Below are 25,546 nucleotides of genomic sequence, written 5' to 3' on the forward strand. Positions count from 1 at the left end.
TTCACTGTAGGCTGTGTTTCTTACTCTGTTCATAGAATTGTGTGTGCTTGGAAACTTGGGTGATGACTGGAGTTGGCCCAAACAGGGGAGTTAACCCCTGTCGTTGTGGGGATACTAAAACCACAAATGAGGTTGGCCATCAGAGCAGCTGGAGCCCAAGGTTGGACTCAGTTGACAGAGTTAGAGGAGAATATTTCTTTGGTTTGTAGCTAAGAGTTTTCTTGGGTTCGATCTTTAAAAACCTTTCTGAGAGTAACAAAATGAAAGGAATAAGATAGGCAGTAAACCCTTCCTGGTGAAGGTCTCATAATCCCGGAACTGTCCAAAGCAAAATCCCTTTCAGACTGGAATTTATGTCATACAGCTCAAAAGGCTTCTTTTTTTTCCTTTTTTAAAAAATTTCAGTTTAGAGAGTCTAGTTAATAGTGCTTTCATTAAAATACTTTTGTCAGCAAAAGGTTTTTCAGTTTTAACATTTACATAACCTAAAATCATTGACGAATGCCACGAGCTTTAAGGGTCTATTAGTGGTTCCATTTTTTCTGGGCTTTATAATTTAAACCTAAACATTAATTCTGGGTGGAACTTGGCATAATGTCTTTTTGCCTTGGAGGGAATTTTTGTTGTACAATAAAAAAAAAAAAACACTGTTTTTTTTTCATCAGTCACCTTCTCCATGTCTCCCCTCCCCTAAGTAAATAGCAGTTAAATAGTCAAGGTTTTAAAAGGGCTTATTTAAATCAAAAAAAGAAGTGATTATTTTAGGTGAATTTAACAATTTTCCATTAGTTCATGTTGCAAACTAGTTGCTTTTGATATTAACAAAAAAGATCTGTGAGGTTGATAATTCAGTGAAAATATTTTTCCTTTCTTTCTCTCATACTGAAGTCATGTGACAAGTTTTTTTAATAAAATACATTTAATAACTCTTGAAATAATTTATGTGTCTTATTTATTAGAAGCTGAAAGACTTAAAAGATTCTCTATTTTATGTTTCCTAAAATGATAACATTGACTAGAAGGAAAGAAGTTGGGATCTCACTGTTAAGTAATAAAGGAACAATATTTCCCCAGTATTAGTTATTTTGGGAAGTAAACTTAAACTAGGTTTCTTAAAATGATCTTTTTAATATATAATAATAATGCTATGTTAAAGTTAAGTTATCATAGAAATCTGGTAACAAGGTGTTTGTGAAGTTAAGAAACAAGTGAGGAAACCCTGTGATGATCAGCTTGTCATGATCTGCAAACGAGAAAGGGTTCAGAATGCTAGTGAGGATGCGTGCCTGGAAGTAGCTCATGGAGGAGAGTGAGGCTAAACCAGGGTTCTCCTGAAGCTTTGCCAGCTTTCAGCTCACCAGGCTCCATCCAGATAAGATTTTGTCCTGTAGGCTTGGAAGATGTGGTACTAGAGGAATGAACATCCTTCGTTATTTAGGGGGTATAAGAGGAGCAAATTGTTCACCGAAAGGGAAGTTATTATTCATTTATAAGATTCAAGTAAAGGCACTTGATAACGATGAACAAGGTGATCCTGATTTTCTTTTTTCTTCTCAGATGAATCTCCAGGTAACATTCAGCATGATTTAACTCTATTTATAGGTCCATTCATATAGTGAGTTTGAGCCTTCAGCACATTTTTACGGCTAACTTATTACCCCTCACCCCTCAACTGGAGCTTACTGTTGAAAGTCTGCCAATGCCGTCACAAATGGTTGTTAGTTCCCAAGAGACTTGGAGGAGAGAAAGAACTGGAGGAGAATGCTGTGCCCTTACTAAGAGCCATTTTGCGGCACACGTGTTTTTTTGCCACCATGGTGAAACCATCTAGGCGCCGACCTTCACGTTCAGGATTGATGCCGCACGCTCTCCTGTGGAAATGTATAGAATTCCAATTAGCCCAGGGTCAGAGTATAAATGTACCTCTTTTCACACTGCTCCAAGTGGCTAGTGGAAAACAAACTGCAAGGTAATTCCCTCAGCCCCCCAATAAAAAGGTTTATAGCAAAGTAATTCTCAGCCGGATAGTGGGGCTGTTGTAGGTTTGCGTTTGATATTTCTAAGACTGAAATACAGTCCGTGTACCCAAACTAAGCATTTATTGTAAACAAGTTAACTGCCGAGAGCTTATATTCTGTCAAACATAATTATATTGAAGATTGATGTATAGCTTGAAAGCGAGTTAGAGGGAGACAGTTCTTTTCAAGCCAGGAAGGCTTCTGAGATGCAGCTCTTTTCTTCCTTTGATGTGAGTCAGTGAAGTCTTTCTCACAGCCATCCTCTCATGTATATAATAAACACAGACTTGCTCTCTGAAAACATATCTGGTTGTCGATCCTACTCCTGCTAGCAAAGTAAAGAAATGAACCCATATTCATGGAACCTGTTGGGTAGAGTTTCTTTTGTCATCTTTATCTAGATCTGGGCCGTGGTGGCGCTGAGATAGTCTCTGTCACTGTGGCAGGCAGGTGAGGCGTGCACCCACAGGCCTACACCTAAACCTGCACCTCTGAACTAACCTCCCAAGCAACCCCTTTCTCCTTTAAGGCTGATTTCAAAAAGGAGCCTTTGACTTCTCTTTCTGATAGTTTGTTTTGAGCCTGTGAGATGAGAACTACTTTAAAATTGTAGCCTCTGAAGGGACAGGGAGAAACTACACTAATATGCTTCATTTTGTGGCTCAGAAATTGTTCTTGAGTTAAATAACTTGTGAACTCAGGGAATCTAGGAAGAAGGAAATATTTTTGAAGTTGGGATACTCCATATCTGGAATTAACCCCAATCTGAAACTGCGGTGCTCTCCCAGGGTTTTTGTGCTTTAGGAAAGGTAGAAACATATATATTTTCTTTAGGATAAAGGCTTATGACTTTTTTTTTCCAGGAGACAAATCACTTTGGGCTTTTGTGACACTTTTCAAAGATAGTTAAAAATGGAATTACATTCCTCCTATGATTGGGTGATATCCTTTGGATAACATTAAGAATGAGGATAAGAGTTTCAGTGGATTTACATTCAAGAGCTGACATAGTCTTTTTGGTTTTATAATATCAAATTTAATATTGCCTTTGGGAAATGATGTAAATTATAAAGAGATGTCTTAGAATCATAAAATGAAAAACAATATGCTAGTTTTTTTCTGTTTTGTTTTTAAGTAACTACTATAAATTACACAGGTACATATATGCTTAAAATACGTTGTGTGGGAAGTATTCCATCAGTGGGGACCTGAGTTTCCCCAGTCTGTATGCTGGGTTTTATTAACTTCATTTCAGTCACAATAATAATATCCTATGTACTGCAATCTAGAGAGCTCAGTGTCCCCTTAGGGAACTGCAGAATACACAGTATGATTTTGACTTTCTTGCTCTCTCCTCCTGTTCTTTTCTTTTTTACCTCCCAGTGTTATCCGTTTCAAGGACCTGGTTGCTATTGCATCTCAGTGGAGGCATTTGTTGGGTACAAGAATGAGAATGGCTTTAGTGGTTGGGAAAGGATGGTAATGGCTGCTTCTCTGTTTAAGCTTGGCTTTGTGAAAGCTGCATTCAATTTACAGTGACGATCTCTACACATTTATTAAATATCTGTATACGTTTTGCTGTTTGAACCCTAAACATAGATATAGGGCAATAGGATTTTTTTCTTGTAAGGGAGAAAGCCTTTTGTTTTTCACTATAAAAACTTTACCTTTTCAGGTTTTCATTTGATAAAAATCTCTCCACTCTAGTATGATTTCCTTTGGGGCTTTGCACTAGTGTTTGATCTCAATTTTTAATAATTTTGGTGAGTTAAACTCCCCAAAGAAAACATGCTTGTACTCTGGAATATTCCCACTAGAAATCTGGGTAGTCTTGTCTTATTGAGAGCCAAGTGCTTGATTCCTTTATTAATTCCTTGCTAGAGAACCTCAGTACAGTTAATCTTTCCTTAACACTACACTGGAGAAATTAATCAAGGGTTTTTTAATTGTTAAATTAGATAAAATAACATTTAGGCAGAGCTCAAAACCTGTGATGATGAAGCAAATGTTGGTTTGCTAACAAAGATAATTTTTACTGACTCCTTTTTTCACTCCTGGGGCTGAGTTGCAAATAGCTTTTCCAGAGAGGATAATGAGAATGAAGGGAGTGGCAAATACACCTCTAGTTCAATACTATTTTAAAAAATGACCTCCCCAGAAACCTCCAGAATAAAATCTTACTAAATGGAGGACGGAGATCCTGATGTTAATGAATTGTGGTACAGTCATTTTGACATGCCGTTGAGTCTCAAGACTAACTAGTATATGCATTTCTAACCCAATGTGAGAAGAACCTGAAGAATTCAGCTTTGAGCTGGGGGATCCTCACACAGTGTACCGTATGTTTGAACACTTCTGTGATACCCAAACTTGCCTATTCGACTTTTTTTCTTTTCTTAAATTTTGTTTTGATTCTGGGATGGGTAAACATTTTCTCTCTGTAGTTACTACCCTTAGAAAAGATGCTGCCGCCTTCAGTGCCATGGGTAGGACTGCAGATAAGACGCCCTCGGGGCTCTAGGGTGTATACGGTCACAGGGCAGGGTGCTGTGAGCCAGCAGAGTCCTGTGCCAGCCGACTGGGATGCCTTTGTGGTGAGCAGCCAACAATGTCTGTCGGCAGTGGTCGAGCAGGGCCCCGTGATCTGGTGTGCTTCCCTGGAGAACAAGGAGTAAGTTAACTCCTGGATTCACGTGTGAAGATTCTTCCCTAGAAAGTGCTCCTTGTCTGCTGATGCTGAATGCCATGCAGTAGGGCCACAGTGACGTGGACAAGTTAGATGGCTGCGGAGTCATGGGGTTTCCAGAACCCACACTGCCTATTAATGGTGGTTGTTCATGTCTAGGTGCAGTTAGCATTTTGCTAAAATGAATGAACATTTCTCTTGTCTCTGCTGCAGGTCAGTCTGGGGGTGGAAGGGGGAGCGGGAGGGTGAGGACTTATCTAAGACCAGTCCGTGTTGGAGGAGGAAATGGCCAGCCTCTCGTTCACTGTAACTAGACATTGCTGACATCTGGGAATTTAGTTCCTTGGATCAGGATGGCTGTGGCTGTGTTCCCAGGTGGAGCTCAGAAGTTTTGGTTTAGATAAGTAGCTACACTGTGCCTCTTACATGCCTGTGAAGTCCTGTTTTGCAGACGGCCAGGCCGAGTTGATGCTGCCACCGCATTTCTGGAACTGAAGTGTATTGAGAGACCTGGAGTTTTCCTTTAGCCTTCAGATCTGATTTCAGGTTGAATTGTGGCCTCTCAGTTTGGGGACAGGCCTGGAATTAGAAATCTGAAAGACCAGAAAACTCATCTCCCTTCCCTACCACTTTAAACCCAATATGAGCCATGGAGGTGATAAGTGAGAGGACCAGAGCTTACTTGGCCAGCCCTACCCCTGGCCTATTTTTTGTTCTTATCTCCCAAAGTTAAGATCTGCCCCAGGGGCTGTAAATAGTGTCTGGTTTTACTAGAGAGAATTCCGAAAATAAAATACTTCTTGACAGTCTTACCTTCTCCTCACCTGCACACAGAGGAAGTGGCACTAATGCGCTTTGTAGGTGGAACTTTACTTGGAGGTCTAGTTCTGAATTCTAAGCAACTGGGTCATGGATGGACAGCTCATGCCCTTAGAGTAATTATTTTGCCTTCCCCATAATTGTAGGAATGATTGGTCCTCTACCTGTGAACAACCAGGACTTTCAGCTGTCCCATCTCTATCTTGCCTCCTGTTTCCTCTTCGGGAAGTGTTAAAAACAAAACCAACAGCAAAAACAAATGAATTGGTCCTTCTAAGAATCTGTAGTTGACAAGCAAAAGACAGAGAGGAACTCTGGAAAGTGGAGCAGTTGGGGGAGCCTGGAGGACCTCTGTGCCACCTATAGGTGGCTGCTTTGCCCCCAGATGATTTTACTTGCCCTCCTAATACTGGTTTCCAAGGTGACACTAGTCATAAAGATTCCACCTGCTAATGCAGGAGACGCAAGAGAAGTGGGTTCAGTCTCTGCATCTGGAAGAGCCCCTGGATGAGGGCATGGCAACCCACTCCAGTGTTCTTGCCTGGAGAATCCCATGGACAGAGAAGCCTGGAGGGCTACAGTCCATAGCATTGCAAAGAGTCGGACATCACTGAAGCAATTTAGCACACACACATGTACATAGCACGCACACTAATACTGGTGAAAACATGTTTTTCTTTATTACCTTACCTGACGATCTTTCCACTGGAAGTTAATATGGGCTGCAGTGTACTTCTTTAACAATGAAAATATATCTGAGGAGATTAAGAGACTACCAAACCATTCAGACTGTAAAGTGTTGCATCTTTTTATCTATTAATCTCTTTGGAATTTCAGCTCCTGGGGGAGTGGGCTTCTGGAGTGGAATGTGGAGCCTGGGGCCACCAGAGCTCAAGAGGTTGGTCCCTGGGAGTTGAGAGGAGGAGCAGAAAAGAGGGGAGTAGGGAAGACACACTTGGTCCATTTTGAAAATTTTCCTGGGACCCCAAGAAGGTGATGCAGGACACCCTCGTCCGTTCTGTTTCTGGTTGCAGTTCTTGGCACTCAAACTAACCTTTATTGTTTCAGGGTGGAAGGAAGCATCTAGAGACTACATGAGTAACACAGACGGCGGGGGCTGGCGGGGGGTGTGAGGTTTTAGAGCACAGAAACAGTAGTTTTGTGTTTCTGGTAAATCTGCAGTAAGAAAAGAGAGCTGCTCCCACTCCCACCCTCCTTCCCAGTCGTCTGGAAGCCCCCGTGTCATTCAGTCGGTCTCCCTGGTAGAGTTTGTTTCAGTGTTTCTGCGGATCTGTGATTTATTGATTGTTGTCGCTGCTGAAGGTGATGCTTTATTCCTGCCTCAGTTTTATACAAAGAACAGATATAGATGCAAGGCTCTGCCCTAAAGCCTTTGTGATCTTCAGTTAGCCCAGGGGCCTTCTCAGGTATTAGAACCTGATCGACTGCTGCCCCCAGGGAAGGGAGAAGGCCCTGTGGCTGCCTTTCTTCTGGAAAAGGATGGTTTCAGGAGCCCTTTGAAAGAGGGGAGGTAAAAGGCTGGCCTCCTATCATCTCAGTCTGGCTCCTGTCATTGGGGGGCAGGCTCAGGAATGAGGGTGGATCCCGCAGGTGAAGGGGCTGAGGAGGAGCCTGGAGCCTCTGCTCACCCACGCTGGGAAGGACACGTTGTGTGAGCCTTTCTTTGTGAGCGGCTGAAGGGCAGGGTCTGTGTTCGCGTCTCCTCTGCGCCCGTGTCGATAACCCTGACATGGAGTAGGCTATTGAAAGTTGAATTCACTTACAACTGACGTGGGTTACACATTGGACACAAGTGGTGAAGGGTCCTTTGCTGAAAGGTCACACATTTATATTTCTGTGGGTGTGGGTTTTGGAGTGTTGTTTTTTGACCCCCCCCCGCCCCGCAAGAATGCTGCGTGCTTGAGATTTAAAGTTGGCTAACTGGAACTGCTCTATCCTTGCTTCTCTTAGTTTCTTTGGACATCGTCCTTAATTTTCCTATAGTTTCAGCTTCCTCGTTTATCAGATGAGAGTAATAATAACCCTTTCACAGGGTAAACAGGGAAGAAACAAAGGTAAGTATGTATGTCAGAGTACGAGATGAGTTAGCAGATGAGAGTATCATTTTGTGTCCCAGCTCTCCCAGAAGACGCTAGAATCCTGCTATCTAGACCTCTGCCTCTGGACCTTCTTTCATCTTTCACTGTTAGACCCAGCACATTAAACAGTACTTGCTCCTCACATTCATCTCTCCATCTTGTCATTTCCTGAGCACTTTAGATTTTGTTCTCTGAAATGAAGCGAAGACAAAAAAAAAGTCTTTCTTTTATTAAAGAACTTGGATTAATATAGTTAGAAGTAAAACAATAGCCTACAATTTGTTCAGTGAAACAGGGAAGATATCACGTTAGATATTGGAGTTTAACCAAGAGTACATCTGTCCTCAAGTCTCTTAAGATCTGGAACACAGAGGAGAGATAAGTGACAATGGCACAATTGTCCTGCTAATCGGGTTGTGGAGTATTTATCCTGGGTCAGAAAAACCATTGTATATGTTGGTATTTGGCAGATTGCTTAGAGCAGCTTTGTCTGATCAAAATGTAATAAAAGCCGCATGTATAATTTTAAATTTCTTGTAGCTTCTTTTAAAAAAAAAAATGGTTAAAGAAACAGATGAAATTAATTTTACTAATACATTTTGTTTAACTCAGTATATCCAAAATATTATTTCTATATTCAGTTAATAAAAATATTTTGAGTTAAATATAATAATTTTTTATTTTTTGGTATTAAATTGTTGACGTTGAGTGTTTCTGTCGCACGGCGCATCTCAGCTCTGGACCAGTCAGCATTCAGGTGCTCTGTCACTGCATGGCTGGTGGCCCCTGTATTGGACAGGCAGTTTTAGCATATTAAGTATGGTGCTTTTAACACTTTCACCCTTTTGGGCTGTGGGGCACGGTGAACATGTTAAGCCTTTAGGCATCTTAATTAGGCCATTCAGTAATTACTGGTATGATTTTCATTCTGAAGAAATGCTTTTCAGGAAGCATCTTGAGCCTTGATGGTAGACCCTGAAAAAAATTATTCGTCTCTTTTTTTCCTCTGTGAAGTGGTATTAATACTGATTTTGAAAAAAGAAAACCAAATGGATTTCATTATTGGAGGGCTATTTGTCAGACCATTTAACTATGTTACATTGTTTAATTCTCACACCATTCTAGGCTGTAGATATTATTATTTACATTTTAGCTAGGAGGAATTTAGCTGAGAGGTCAAACAAATTACTCCCATAGGTTAGTAATGACAGTCGCGGGACTTCACTCCACCCTGGCTCAGAGAAGCCATCTCCCCACATGTCTGTGTTTGCAGGGCTGTGGTGGTGAAGATCAGGTTAACTCTTTATAATGATGCACACTTCCTCAGAAACCACGTCATGATGAAAATGGCAATTTGAGCATCATAACTAATAACAATTGGGAAAATGCATTTTTCTAGTAGAGAGAGTCCCATTGCTTATTTTACCTCTCTGACAACAGAATTAACCATTTATCCCAATTTGTCAGAAGAGCTCTTAATTTTTAGCAAATGGCTAGGGCTGTGTGCCTGTCCTCTAGATTAAACCACTTGCTTACCTCCTGCAATTATAAAAGGCTTAGCAAGGCTTGTAATCAAAAGGTTCAAAGTTCTCTCCTTGATCATCTGGAGATGGTCTGTGCTATAATAAAAGAAAAATAATGCCATAAGCTCTCGTTATAGGGTGAGGACAACAGTGTCTTTCTTTTTCTTCTTGATCATTTCTAAATTTTGTTATAAATGCATCTTGGTTTTACATTGCTATTTTTATTTTATTGGGACTTTTAATACTTCCCATTTTTATTTTTTGAAGTGCTTGCCACATGCTCTCACTATCCTTTCATCTGTTGTCACTGTTTTTCTTTTTTTTTCTCTTTTGCCTGGAGCAAATGGGGTGATCAAATGAATAAATATATATTTTTTTCATATATATTTCTACTCATCCTTTCATAGTTTTCTTTCCTAGGAATTTGCTGTGTTTTAAATGTATACCTTAATTTTCTTCTTCCCTACATTTGACCTCAGTTGTACTGTTTTACTAGTTTTCATTTCTCTTGTCATTGTCACTGGTAACTGTATCTATTTTTCCTGCCTTCCTCTTCTTTTGTAAACATTGCATTTCATTGTAAAGATTTCATCATTATTTTGATTGATCCAATTCTACTAAAAAGGTACATTTTTTTTAGTGGTTAAATATAACCTGTTTATGATAGCTTTTAGTATCACGTGTATATGTGCTTTTAGAACAGATTCTGTTGTCATATACTTCTGATTAATACTGTTTTGTTTTATAAATGTCCTTTTTTTTCTTCTTTTTTTGAAAGCAGGCGATGCCTGTGAGGGATAGGTACTTGCTTTTTGGTTCTGAGCAGTTATTGCTGTCATGTCAGATAACAATTTGCTTCCTTTAGTCACTGAAATAAAATACTTAGGAAATATTTTGATCGTTGACATTTTCAAAAAATAAATCTCTACGTGGTATAAATCTTTGTGCTTTAGTATTGTACTTTATCTCTAACTCATGAACTCTTAGTATTATTAAAAAATGACTGGGGTCTTCAGTTTTTTCAGGTGACCATCCACTTGAGGAAAGTTTATGGTCACTAAAGCAGTGGCTGCAGGATAGGTTATGGAGCAGCTGGATTCGTTTAAAGGTCTTATCTGTGGTTTCCAGATGTGTGACACCTAGATGTTGACGTTAGGAACTGCCCTGGATTTTCAGCATTGAAACTTAGGTACACACAGGTATTAGTGATGAAGTAGCTTATGGCACCACTGACTGCATGGCCCTATGTATGCATACACTTAAATCATTAAAAATAGAAATCAACCCGCTTGCTTGAACAAAGATCACTTACCAGTATGTAAGAGTTAAAAGGTCTAAATGGAGGCTACTCGGTGCTGGTAAGGACTCTCACGAATGGATCCTATAAAATGCCATTATGCTTGCTTAGGAAGATTTTACAACACTCTTCAACTGCCCTGCGGGTAAGAGCAGGGGCAAGCTTGTTTTCATTTGTATCACTAGAGCCATGGGGTATACCTGCCACACAGCAGCTATTCAGGGGACAAAAGTTGGATAAATGAATGACCACTGAGATAATTTGGAAGAAATCTAATTTATATTATTCACTATATGTCGTACAAGCAGTTGGGAATAAACTGGGCATAAGTAAATAAGCATTTGATATGACAGGGCTGATCATGTTTTAAAAAAGTATTTTGTAAGGCACCATGTGGCTAGGCTAAATTCTCTTCTTTGTTTAAAAGAATGTCTGCCCCACCCTTATTTCCGATGTTCCATAAATTGATACCATGGATGGTATATGGGCAATGGACAATAATGCTGTTTTGTTGTTCTTAGGAGTGAATACTAAGTTAATAGTTGTGTCAGGCATGGTGTGGTGTGACTTGTTATTCTGTTGTGCAGGCTTAATAATAATTACCATGATCTTTAATGATAACAATTCTTAATGAGTATTATTAGTGTTAATAATGGTTATATTTAATAATTACATCCAATACTTACTAACTTTAATAATAATAATTAGCACATGGGAACCAGTGTAACCATTGTATTATCTTTAGAAGAAAAATCTACATCTGTGACCTGGTAGTTTGCAGAATGTCTGCTTCCACCCTCTGCTTTCCAGATCAGAGTGAGTCAGGAAGCTTCCAGGGTCCAGGCAACAGAGAGGGGTTTCTAGAGAAACTCCTATGCATTCTGTGTGTCAGAGGTCATATTCACATATGTCATTTTACACAGAGGTCTTATTTTTATTGTGAAATGCTGTCACCATGAGCTGCTGATCTTCTTCCTCCCCCTTCATAACTTTTAATTTTTCTTGAAGATCCTTAGTCTGTAACATACCAATTTATGTGAATTACGTGGGGCAGAGTCCATGTTTATTACTTGTATGTTGGTAAAACTTTGATCTTCTTTTGTCATGGCTGTGTTTAGATTTAAATGCCTGTATGACTTTTTTTTTTTTTTTAATAGAAAACAGTTTATAAAAAAATCTTTAGTGAATTAAACATTTTTTAGCTTTTCACACATTGATACAAAGCAGAGAAATATTTCAGTGACAACAGATTTCAACAGATTTTCAGCTACACTAATTTGCTTTACTCTTTAGGGTAGTTTACTTCTTTGAAAACATAAGCCGAGGTATTCCTTTCCAGTGGTAACTGGTGTTAACATATAATATAGTAATTTTTTTTTTAAAGACAAGAGTTTCATATTTGTATGCAGATTTTGACATAAATTAAATGTCAGCTAAGACTTATGTGAGCAGAGTATTTTCAGGTTAGTTGATGGCCTATTTAACAAGATTTAGAAACATAAAAGATACAAGAGGGGTTTCTTTTAAATTCCTATTGATTTTCTTGTACATATTCACATAATAGCTTAGGGTCTCAAATCAGATATGCTTCCCTCCTAGGTGTCTTACAATATTTCTAGACAAAAGCACATCTGATCTGAAAATACTGGTCCCATTAATAGCTGATGGTAAGACCATAGACATGCGGATGCGAGAAGACAGAAGGTCTCCTTGGTCTCACTTACGTGCTGACTATGAACTTGAGGTTTCTCAGTCAGGAGACCTCAATTGGGACACTCCACTTTTTAGTGACTAGAATCTGAGGGCTTCTGTCACTGCTTGGGGTAGTTCTGCTGCAGTCTGATAGTAATAATGAAGGGGAAAAAAATCCACAGCTCTCCCATTAGGCCCATCTGACTAAGAGGCTTGTTTAATCTAAGCCACTGTCAATCACAGATGAGTGACTTTTATAACTGTCTCTTCGCTTCTTATGATGGTGACCGAGATTTGCTTTGTAATGTTTGTGTTTGCTCTTGAATTTTGTCCCCGCAGGTTTGATGATTCCCGTCTTTTGTGTGGTGGAGCAGTTGGACGGCTCTCTTGAATATGACAACAGGGAAGAGCATGCTGAGTTCGTCCTGGTCCGCAAGGACGTGCTTTTCAGCCAGCTGGTGGAGACGGCGCTCCTGGCCCTGGGCTACTCCCACAGCTCCGCGGCTCAGGCACAAGGTATTCCCGTCTCCTCCTCCTCCCCTGCCACAGGAGTGTCAAGGTTTGAGGAAGAGCATGTTCCCCGAAATAATTCTCCAAACAGGGATTGGAGAATGGTCACATTTAGCATCTTTCCCAAACAGTCAACAGCAGAATGTTTCATGGAGAGTCTTGTTCTCTTGTTGCTTTGGGAAGCATTTGACCAGCACCTCTAGAGACACCAAAATCATTTCATTTTGCCTCTTGCATTTCAAAGTGGTCATCATAGAGGTTTTTTTTTTTTTTTTTGCATTGATAGCTCTCTTATTTTCTCTAAGTCCTCAAATCGGTATTCTTAGAGTACTCAGACATTTGACTCCTAACTTATCCAAACCTTAATATGTGATTTATAAGCTTTCAGTTTTCTAAGTTTATTCACTGCTTTGGGCCTGCAGTTTTTGTATTTTATGATCAGCTTTTAGTTAAATAGAAAAAAAAAAATGCATGCCTCTCTATATTGTACTTTTGTATTTTTGAAAACCTGTCTGTAGTTCTGTGGTCCAGTCATTTAAAAAATGCTCAGTGTCTTTGTGATTAATTCATTTTACTGATTTAATTAAATATTAAATTTGCTTCATTATTTCAGTGTGACGTGTACAGCACCGGGGACCCCATTGTGAATTGGTGTTGCCCATTGTTCTTTTATGCCAAATAATTGATGAAACAAATAACAAAAATGCCCCCAAACCTGAAGAATAGAAAAATAAATTTTTGACCCAGTAGAATGATGTTTGTGTTTTAGCCGGAATGACTGAATTGTATAGATTATGATAATGGCTATAACTAAAGGACAGAAGCATATGACTGCCTGGTTTTATTCCATATATTAATTTCTGTCCTTACTTAACATTTGTATATGAGCTATCGATTTTTGCTACTTTTTCAAATGAATTCCTCCTCATATACTTCCTAAGAACTGTTAGTCCAATCCTCTGTTTATTTAGAGAAGGAAACAAGAGATTAAGCAGTTTATAAAAAGTCACAAATATGGTGACCAAGGACATGGGGTTTAAATTACCAAGCTCTTGACTCTGATTTTGTAAGCAGATTATTACCTTTAACATTTTTTAAAAATTAAATATTCAAATTATATCTTGGTTCTACCGTCTGAAACCAACCCATCTACAGGAGATTAGGAATGTTTTCCCAGGATTGTGGGTTATTGTGAGTTGAAGTGCATGCTGAATCCCTCCACTTGGCCTGTCTGGTTGCAGCGGTACATACGGCTGAATTGTAGAGTCCACTGCTTTCAAAGCAGCATGATAAAGGATGATTCATTTCCTTCTTGTGTGAAGGATTTAAGATTTGATCCCGAGCAAATTGCACGCTGGGCACCATTGCTTTTATTGCATGCTATGTGCCCAAATGAAAGAAAAGAATCTCCCCTCCTTCCCCCCCATAAACTTTTCATGCCATTTTAGGGATATTTTTCTCTGAATGTAAAGGTCATTGTATCCCACTGTTGCGCCCTGGTGTGCCAGCTTCCTGTTTGACAGGGCTATCCGTCTCAGTTAGCGCGGCTGCTGAACGCGCCGTGAGCGCACATGTGGAGCGCAGAGCACTAAGTGGCCAAGATTTGATTTTTGGCACATGCTCAGGGAAGGGGCTCTCAGGAAATTTGCATGAGGGAGCCACACGGTTCTGTTCAGTGATGTGGACTGAGAGTCCTGCTCACCAAGATGAGACCCACTAGCAAGAGATATGGTCCTTGGTGGAGGGTTAAAGAGGAAAAAAGCCAAAAGCCAATATTGGCTTCCCTAAAGTTTTTGAAAATGGTGGTTAAAAATGACTAAATATTACACTTTGTAAAAGTTGAATCAACATCGTGAAGGTGCTCTAGATTGCAGATATAATTTATTTTGTAGATAAATGAAGGTATTATCTCTAGATCCTGTACTGTAATGTCACAGAGGAGAAAAAAAATCACAGTTCATTTATTTTATTTTAAATTAGATTGCTGATCTCTGTTTTGGGCAAATGGAAAAACTTAGAATTGTTTATTTTGAAATATATGTATTAGATCTTTGTTGTCATTCAGATCATCACAAGTGTGCAGTTTGTGGCACATTTATTAATATTATAGACCAAACAATGCATGATAAGACAGGTCATTCACGTGCTGGAGAAACAGCAGAGCAGGAGGAAGCTAGAAAAGGAGGCAGACCAAAATGTGATTGGATATTCAAGTCCTGAGGTTTTATATGTCTAGTTTTCTGTTTTGTTCTGGTTTTATTTGTTTGTTAGTTTAGGTAATTCCCTCAAGATGGAGAAGTCATCGGGTGACCTCCTAGCAAATGCGTTTGTGGCAGAGAAACAGTGTTTCTGAACCTCTTCTTCCTGTGTTGGAGAAGTTGGGCCAAACTAAACTGCAGGGAGAGCTGGTTTCTTGAGCCTGTTTTTACAAATTTAGACTCTTGAAACATGATTTTTCATTTTGACATGGCCAGAAAAGAGCTTCAGTAATTGAATCAGAATAGTATTCAGATTGTCTTTCAAAGAGAAAATACATCAGCAATGCTGTTATTTTCGAGTGACACTCATGCTCCATGCAGTGACAAGGCAGCAGCCCCCTGCTCCTATAAGCGTGTTGTTATTGTTCAGCCGCTCACTGGTGTCCCGCTCTTTGAGACCCCATGCCCTGTAGACCAGCAGTCTCCTTAGTCCGTGGGATTTCCCAGGCAGGAATACTAGAGTGGGTTGCTCTTTCCTTCTGCAGGGGCTCTTCCAGACCCAGGGGTGGAGGCTGTGTCCCCTGCATGGCAGGAGGAGTCTTCACCACTGGGGCATCTAGGGAGCACTTTCCTGAGCATAGCATAGTCAGTTTCTTTCTCTGAGAGGTCGTTCCCTCCAGGTGCGCTGAAGGCTTGTTCATAAAGAATATTTTCTTATAAAGGATGATAGAAAGTCTACTAAAATGTAGTTCAAGGGTTTCTAATCTAACCCCTCCCCTTCCCATTTTATGGTAACCATTTTTATTTGAAGCCAGATATTTGGACCCAAGAAAGGATAAGAGCACAAGCTAATGTCATAAACCCATGGGCATTAGGCTTTTTATTAACCCAAACCCTCCAGTTTCCCAGAACATATGCCATTAACTTTCTGTGATTCTCAAGGATATGAGATGCAGGATTCATTTGACCAGCTATTTTGCATATGCAAAAAGCCTAAAGATGGCAAGCTCTTTGCTTTTCCCAGAATAGGTAGCCTTAAGAACAACCGGCACGTTTTACATTATATGCTGAACTATGAGTCAGTGTATGTGGATCAAAAGTAGCTTCCAGCCTTTTGGAAGAGGAGTGTTAACCTAGGGAATGCTATGCAGTAACCCTCCCCCTCTAAACTCATCACGCCTTTCATTGGTCTTTCTTGTTCCTTTTCATCCTTTCAGTTTTGCTCCACAAGGCTTTTGGTGATAGCCATGGACCTCACTGCATAGTCAAGAGAGTTTTTTATCCTACTGATTATGTAGCTATTCATACTTGCAAAGTAGATGGTGCACTCTGGGAGGTGGCAGTGAGGGCAACATGATTCCTTACTGTGTACATTTGATTAATTTGTAAATGGGTATCTTATCTCTCTCCTGCTTCCTATTTAAAATTTATTTTTAAACTTTATAATAAAGTTTATTTTTGACTAGAAAATTTTATTTAAGAACAAATATGCAGAACAGTAAATAAGCAAAAATCCTTTCTGGCTGGTTTTCTTGGGGGGTGGGTCATGAGTATGTAAAAATTATGAGTTCAGGAGGAAGTGTGTTAGTCACTATTTTTTCTTATGTGCATTAGAATAGTTAAATGCATGTGCAGTGTCTGCTTACTCGCTTAGTTGTGTCTGACTCTTTGTGACTCCATATACTATAGCCTGTCAGACTGCTCTGTCCATGGAATTTTCCAGGCAAGAAGAGTGGGTTGCCATTTCCTACTACAGGGAAATTAAATGTATATGGCCGTTTAAAATGCCATTTTTAAAAAGTGACACAAAAAATGCATTTAATGTAATTTGAATCAAGCAGAGTGGCAAGTACAGTGTCAATGATATAAAATTCTACTTATATGTATAGGAAAAGACAAAGAAAATATATGAAAATATCAATTGGGTGGGCTGTAGGATTATGTGGGATTTTCTTCTTTTTCCAATCAGAAGAAAATGTAAGTATGAAATTCTACTTCCTCTATGAATTCTTCTCTGAATAAGTGGGAAGTTGTTAATTTATCCACAGGTGTGAAAACTTGTATATGATATAGATACATTATTTCTGTTGTCTTTTTCAGTTTAAGATTAAAAAAGGATTAAGTCATTAATGGGCCCCTGTGATGTATAAAACAAGGGATTTTTTTTAATAGTTTTTTAAAAAATTTATTAAAGTATAGTTGATGTACAAAGGTTTCTTGGAGTTTTAATTGTACAAGGTAACATGAATTGAGCAATTACTGTTTGCCAGATACTATTCTAAGAGATTTACATGTACTGACTTACTTAATTCTCACAACAACTCTTGAAGTAACTTAAATGTTTCCCATTTCACAGATGAAACTGAGGCGAGTAAAGAGAGGGAAATAACTTCCCTTGGTGCACAGGCCTAGTGGGTGGAAGAGCTGAAATCTGAAGCCTAGTTAAAGACCTCCTGAGTCAAAGGTCTTAACCATAGGATTGTCCAGTGACAGCCCTGATCACTGGACATGTAGAGTTGGGGTAGGAGTCCATTCTTATTTAGTTCTTGTTCTTTTACTTTTTGGACATAAGGCCTAAAAGGCAAGACTTTTTGGATTTGGATTACTCATACATAATGATTTTATTTATTTTGTAATGATTACATATATTCAATAATGATAAATTATACATATTTCACTTCTGTAATGAAATATACAGAAATATTTCTTCAAGATAACTGAGACAGATTTCATTAAAAACAAGAGCCTCACAAAATTGTTTATTGATGCCAACTCCTAAAACTATAAAGAGGGCCTGTAGTAGGTTATGTGGACTTCCCAGGTGGCTGAGTAAAGAATCCACCTGCAATGCAAGAGACACAGGAGATGTGGGTTTGATCCCTGGGTCGGGAAGGTTCCCTGGTGGAGGACATGGCAACCCACTGCAGTATTCTTGCCTGGAGAATCCCGTGGACAGAGGAGCCTGGCGGGCCATGGTCCACAGGGTCACAGAGAGTCAGACACGAATGGAGCCACTGAGCACACGTGTACACGGTCAGTTACAAATTCAAACACGCATTTCTTGCTTAGGAAGCTGAAATGATTCCTGATATGCAAGTAAAGCATATTTCTCAGCAATTCTCATCTTCAAATTAATTAATTCAGTAGCATGGGACATTTACTGTGTATCAGTCATTCTAGGTTCTGGGGATAAAGAACTGGAAAAAACATCTTGCTTTCATGGAGCTTATACAAGAAAAGTTTAGTATATGGATTTCTAGTTGATTTTTGCCTTCTGAGCTCAGAAACATTGGATATTGAGGCTCAGAGAATAGAGATGCATATAAAATTTGTTTACTGGCTGGTGCTAATTTTTAACTAAATGTTCATTTTCTTCCTGAAAAACACTTGAGAATATCTCTTCTTCTTGTTAACTTTTGGAAATAGATGTTGAGGTGGGAAATATGGGTTACAATTTCTAGAAAATCCTTACTTGGCTTTATTTATTTATTTATTTTTTCTTACTTGGCTTTGTTAAGGAAAGCTATTTATTTGTCTCTTCTGTCCATTGTGATCTTCATTTTAAAAACAGCCCTAATGTTGACTTTTCTTTTCTTTTTGACCGTACAGCCAGGTATGTGGGATCTTAGTTCCCTGAACAGGGATTGAACCCATGCCTTTTGCAGTGGAAGTGTGGAGTCTGAACCACTGGGTCATTGGGGAAGTCGTGGCTTTGATTTTTATTGGTGAAACTCTTCTGTTCTCGCAGGCCCATTTCTTCAGAAGACAAGGGTGGCACTAGTGGTAGGCGTTTAGTTAATGTTAGAAGAATGAACAAATGAAGATATTTATTAACCTGGAGAAACATGCATTGCTAAAAAGTATCAGTTTACTGTCTTTAATTATTAGATTTGAACTCATGAACTGGAAATCATTTTGTTCATTGATACATAGCTCAATGGGAAATTGGTAGGAATGCCAAACATATTTTTTGAACATTTATTAAGGTTCATTTTTGCTAAACTGTTTTCATAAGGAATTTTTATGTGTATATGAAGTTGTGTGTGAGGTTGGTTCCCATTCATTAGCTTGCTGTTTTCATCAGAAGGGAAGTATAATTTGACTCCTTGTGTAAGTGTGAGGGCTAGTTGCTCAGTTGCCTGACTCTCTGCTCTCCAGGGACTGTAGCCTACCTGGCTCCTCAGTCCACGGGATCTTCCAGGCAAGAATACTGGAGTAGGTAGTATTCCCATCCCCTTCTCCAGGGGATCTTCCCAACCCATTGGTCGAACCTGGGTCTTGTGCATTGTAGGCAGAGTCTTCACTGTCTGAGCCACCTGGGAAGCCCCCAGTTTGACCACTTATTGTTCAGCTACTCCCATTTCCAGATTATCCCGTGTCATCCTTCCATAGTCGTGATGTTTTGGCTATGCTTGCTGTGGCCAAACATTCCAATCATAACTGTCAGACTCAAAGGGTACTTAGGGGATTGCTGGCATCTAAATTCTTTTGATCAAAACTTAGAGATATTGTGTCAGTGTTTACATCGACCTCATCTGTTTGAAGGCGTCATATGAAGGGAGAATAATTTCAGCTTATGAATGATTAACAATGATAAGAATATATAGAATTAGATTTAAAACCAGAGCAGTGAGAATATTCACATAAAAAGGGTTGGAATGGAATGGTATTAGTTTATATTTTATGTTATATAAAATAAATATTATTTTATATATTATATATATTATTCCTTTATTATATACTTGCTAGTGGGCTAGTTCTATAACATACCACATATTGGGAAAACTTTACATAGAATACACTTTCATATGTAACATATACAAAGTTGAGAGCATATTAAATACTCGTGAGTCAGCATCTAGGATCAACAATTAGCAATTTATAGTCAATTTTGTTTCAGCTGTGCTTCTACCTTTCTTACCTCTCTCCCAATGGATTATTTGAAATAATCCTAGATCTTATATTTTGTCCATAAATATTTCACTGTCTCTTAAAGACTATTTGAAAAACATAACTATAATACCAGTGTGATGCTTAAAAATAAAAGATAATAATTCCTTAGTGTAAAATATCCAGTCAAGGTTCAAATTTTTCTTTTTTATATCTATATGTATATATTTTTAGTGTTTGTTTATTCAAATTATAGCCATACAAATCTATATACTGTATTTGGTTGATGTGTATCTTAAGTCTTTGAATCTGTGGGTTTCTCATTCTCTTAAATTTAAAAAAAATTCTAAAATTTTGCTGCTTTAATTCAGAATTACTTTTATTTTGCTAAACTTAATGAAAACCCCAGTTCTATAAATGTCTGCAAATATTATGATTTCAAATAAAAAATTAATAAGCTTAATCATAACCTTGGACAGGAATTCAGAAAAATCACTTTTTTGAGACTCAGAAAAATAATGATTAAAAGACATATGTTGTCTAAAGCTGAAAGGTTTTTCATGCTCTGAAAGTTTGACATTCTCCTTACTGAAAATGTTTTAAATGATCTCTTGCCTTGTCTGTCTTAGTTTCTTTGGTTCACTCTCTCTTTTTTTCCCACTTTTTCTTCTTTAATTAAACTCTCATGTTTGGGAGACTCTCAGAAGTTTTTTCTTTATAAGGGCAATGTTGGAAAAAAGGTGCATATTTAGAAATTTTAGGCCTTGGAGCAAACTTTTAACAAACAAGCTGCTTTTTACAAAATTCTGTGGCTCTCAAAAAAGAGCTAAGAAAGCTACCCAAAATTGCTGTTAACCATGTTTCAACCCTCATTAGAGCTGGATGGACCAAAATGTAAAACACTGGCTGGGCTGACACAAATCTCTAACAAGCCCCCATGCTCTTCCCTCCTCTACTATATAAAATTAAGTATTCATGTATATGTATGTACATCTATATTTGTTCACCTGCACATAGCAAAACCTGAAGCACTACTCTTTCACTAAATGCCAGGGGAAGAATAATGCTCATCTTACCTCTTTGTCTATTATATACTTAAAAATGAATATCTAATATAAGTATTTATAGTTCTGTATTCCTAATTTTTGTTTATATTGTCATAAATGTTATTTAAAATATATAAATATGTAATTATGACTCATCGAAAGGTCAGCTGATGGAATTGTTGTGTGTGTGTAAATTTGTAGAGAGTAAAGACCCTATCCAATTTGATTTGCAGAATGCCTAGCTGTTAAGTAGGAAGTGTTTGATAAAAAGTGTTAAGGGCAGTGAATTAAAAAAAAAAAATCTGATCTCACTTGACACCTGACCTTGCAATTTTTGCCAGAATGTCCAGTGGAAAAAGTCATTATTAGTGGAAATAACTCATTAAAGACAAAACTAGCTCATTATTTTCTCTATTATGAGGGACAGGTTTAGCAACATTTGCAGTTATGTTTTATTTGGGGCAGTTGGTCATGGTGACCACTAGCTTTGATGTATTTTTTAAACTGCTTAAAATCCTTCTTTTTGCAATGTGGGCATTAATGCCTTTGACCTGGAGGGGAGTGATCGTCTTAGTTCTGCATTTTGGCATTCATATAAAATGATCCAGGTTAAAGAGATTGACCCACAGTGATATACAACTTTTATTTAATAATTAAAGTATGTCCCATTAAAAATATACAGCTTTTGAGGAGTTATGAGTAGGAAACCTACAATCTAAAATTGGTGATACTCTGATACAATTTATATTATATTTAATTTTTTATTCTATTCCCTTCAAAAGTATAACTGTCATTTACTAACATATAGATTTAAAATACAGGGTAGTCATTTGCTAAAGACCCACTCTTTTTGTGCCTTAAGAGATGCAGTAGCAATTCTGTGAAAGGAACTCATTTGGTAAAAAGCACATTCATAAATGATACAATAGACAGTGCTGTTACCTTTTGTGTAAATTCTTTATATTTAATGCTTTTCATTGATAACAATTCTCAGTCTTGATGCTATACCAATCATATTTAATATAGTCTATTTTGACATTCATGATAGACAGTAAAAAATCCTTGGCCATAGACATTTTGTAATATTCAAATACTTTTTAAGAACTTTCTTTTTTTCCTTTTTAATCTGGATAAGAGCTCTGTCATCTCATTCTTACAATTTCAGTTAATTCTTTGTGTAATTGTGAAATTTCAGAACTGTAGTTCCTTTTACTTCTAAAATTCGTATACATCTTACACTTTGTCCAATATTTCTCAGATACAGTATAATTGTATTTAAAAATTTTTATGGGGTATAAACTCTGCAACAAACTCTTCATTCATTGCATAGTGTCAGTTGGTGGGAAGTTTATTTGTAATGCATGTAGGCACCTTGGCACAGAGAAGGAGCCCTGCGGCATCAGGGACCTCTTCTGTCTGCAGGGTGACGGAGCTCAGCAGTGGTTGTGGGAGGCAGGGCTGCGGAGCAAGCATGCAGTTGACCGTTTGGTCACTCATGGGCTCCTTGGTTTGGCTTCTGAGGTGCCAGATAGATTTCACATGATTGTGATGAGCATTTAAAATTCAGTGCTTTGAAAAGCAATGTTTTTGTTGTTGTTTTGGAGTTTTTTTGATAGTAGCTTTGAGAGCTCTAAAGAGTCTTACATAAAGGCTCTACTTGCTCAAAAGCAGTGACTAGCAAGATTATCTGTGTCTCAGTGAGGGAAACAAAGGTTTTTCCCTGTCTGCCCCTGTTTGGTTTGAAGAAATATCACCCAGGACAGAAGAGCAAATCTGGGCTACTGTTTTACAAGCTAGTTACTCAGGTTGGAAAAGATTGCTTCAGGCTATATGCAAATAGACAGTGCCCAAGGTTTCTCTCAGCTTCCAGCTCCAGCTCATCAGAGAAATGCATCCAACATGTTCTTTCTGTCAGTTTTGTAAATCAAAGAATGAGATGCTGGAAAGCTTGTAGCATGGTCAAACCTCTGTCCTCAATGATGTGGCTCTACAAGGCCTAATAATCTCCCGGGTGAAAATCTGGGCCCACCATCCTAGGAGCCAAGTTAAGAGGACGGTCTGTTCTTAATCGAATGCTTTGACCTGTTTTACCAACTTAAGGTGATGGTTCTTGAGAATAGCTGCTCCAGAGCCAGAGTAATAAATAAAAAATTCAAGTGTCGTGTTTTATTATTATGAACACAGTGCTTCCTTAAGGGAAGGGGAAGGTTTCTTTGAGAGGGGGTTCTCCTTTAGATACTCTGCAAGGGAAAAGAGAGATTAGAATTATTTGGAAAGGAAGTACTTTATTAAGATCTTTAGTCTTTTAGAGCATGATTGGAAGAAGTGTAGCTGAGTTTTACTGCTCCCCTTTTATGGAGAGGAATGCAATGCAGAAATTTTTGTTTATTGTTGTTATTGTAATTTTTGTTATTTTGTTTAGTTGCTCAGTCATGACCAACTCTTCTGTGACTCCTTGGACTGTAGCCCCGCCAGGCTCCTCTGTCCATGGGATTTCCCAGGCAAGAATACTTGAGTGGGTAGTCATTCCCTTCTCCAAAGACAATGCAGACACTTTTGAAGATTATACCTTAATTTTATGGCTCTCTCACACAGTATATCATTCATTCACTTAACAAATATTTCTTGAGTGCCTATTATATGCCAGGCGTTGTTCTAGGTGTTGAGGGCACAGCAAAGAACCAAACATATAATGCCTCTGCTGTCAAAATACATTCCAGTAAGGGAGATAGAAAACTATAAATATATTAAAAAAATGTTAAGTCGGACCTGGCAATAAATTAATGCATATGTTGATCCTATTTTCCCCATCTTGTCTAGAAGGAAGTTTTGGCAAATTTAAGCTTGTGGAAAGTAGCCATTTGGCCAGAACAGAATTGAAGCTTTTGAATGGGGTTTGAGGATTAAAAATAAAATGATGTAGGTGCCTGAAAGGGTAAACTTCAGTTTTCTGAAAAATTTACCTATTTGGACTATTCATGTTTGGAATATGACAAATGAATATATCAAAATTAGCTTAGATTAAGTCATAGTTTAGTTTTTATGAGAGAAACTGAAACTTGTATGGAATAGACATGCTATGAATATATTTAATGAAAATATTATTAACTAATTAGTAAAGGAAGCACTAATATTTATTTAATGTTTCTCATACACCAGATATAGTTCTAGGTGCTTCACATGTAGCTTCTCATTCAGTCCTCATAATAACTCCTATGAAGTACATGATATAATTGCCCACAATTCACCATTGCAGAAACTGACATTCAAAGAGGTAAGTAGCATGACTGATGCCAAAAATTGGCTCCATAGAATGTGTACTTAACCAATATCCCCCTCTGTGGTATTGTATTTCTAGTCTGCCAATTTAGTCTATAATTCGAACTAATAGTAACTCTGTTTTACAGGCATAAACCAAAGATTGACATATTGGAGTTGGTAACTGAACATATACATGTTTAAATTGAGCGGGGAGCTTGTTTTGAGTATAATAACAAAATTGAACTTGCTGTCTTGGGATGGCATTTTATGAGAACTTATTTGTGAGACTCCCATTTTTGTATATCTAAGCTCTTTACAAACTTACACATTTAAAAAACTTTTTCTAATAAACTAGTGCTTGTTAATTATAGAAAACTCAAAAAATGCAGAAAAAGGAAAAAGAAGACACCACCCACACGTCAGGCCAACAACTGAGAGATAAATGTAGGTGACATTTTAAGACGCTCTTCTTCAGTTATCTCTCTTTGCTCACTAAGTCCTGTCTGACTCTCGAGACCCCAAGGGCTGTAGCCCGCCAGGCTCCTCTGTCCATGGGGCTCTCCAGGCAAGACTACTGGAGCGGGCTGCCATTTCCTTCTCCAGGGGATCTTTATTTATAGTGCAGGGCATTTTTTTTACATATGTGAGGTCACATATGCAGTATTTTCGCCTGTGGTTCATTTAATATTCTAATATATAGTTTGCATATTCTTTACTATTATTTCTAATATTACATAGGAGAGAAGTTTTGGTTTTCAAAGCGAATGTGAAAGATTTGTCTTCTTTTGATGATCTGGAAGGATTTAGGTGTGGTCAGTAAATTAGGAGGTGTTAAGTACAGACACTGCATCTAGGCCATCAGAGTGACCAGCCCCATTGTTCATGTGACAATGTAGTTACCCTTTGAGAACGTTTTTTTCTAGGTTAGTTCATTGCAGCGACTTCTTTGGCAATCCAGTGGTTAAGATTCCACCCTTTGAATTTAGGGAGTGAGGGTTTGATTCTGGTCTGGGAGCTAAGATCCTGCATACTATGAGGCCAAAGAAAAGTTTATTGTAGGTGTTTTGGCATTGACCTTCTTTCTTTCTTACCTCTGCCTTGTGGTAAAGAGTTAAGTTTTTTAATGTGGGAGAAAAGTTAAAAGACATTGTGTCATTCAGGAAACCTTAGTTAATTGATTGCATATTTTGTTTTTATAATAGTCTCATTCTTACCACATTTTGGTCTTTCTCCTCTTTAAAAAACACATACACAGCATTGTGTGGGTTAGTTACTGAGTGCTTACCAGTTTGACAATGACAGTCCTGTGTTAACAATGTCCTTTGGCCCAGGCATTAATAACTGATGACAGTTTATTTTTTAGCCTCTGGTTTTTGCTCTGTGCAGTAGGATGGAGATGTTCTGAAAGAGTCATTGGGGGAAACTCTGAGGGAAGGTTTTTCCTGTGTTTGAATTGACAGATCATGGCTCACACTTGGAGGTAGGGAATTTGTCAGACAAGTCAGGA

General features: G+C 38.3%; 1 protein-coding gene across 3 annotated transcripts in view; it reads left to right on the top strand.

Annotated features, from left to right (window-relative positions):
• SATB2 (SATB homeobox 2) overlaps positions 1 to 25,546 on the top strand; it is a 196,638-nt gene that overhangs the window by 14,380 nt on the left and 156,712 nt on the right. For all 3 annotated transcript variants that reach the window (XM_061149072.1, XM_061149071.1, XM_061149073.1), the window contains exon 3: positions 12,474 to 12,650. In XM_061149072.1, coding sequence (XP_061005055.1) covers positions 12,474 to 12,650 — 177 coding nt within the window. The remainder of the gene's footprint in view (positions 1 to 12,473; positions 12,651 to 25,546) is intronic.

The sequence above is a fragment of the Dama dama genome, chromosome 8 (genome assembly GCF_033118175.1).
Source record: "Dama dama isolate Ldn47 chromosome 8, ASM3311817v1, whole genome shotgun sequence".
Classification (NCBI taxonomy): domain Eukaryota; kingdom Metazoa; phylum Chordata; class Mammalia; order Artiodactyla; family Cervidae; genus Dama; species Dama dama.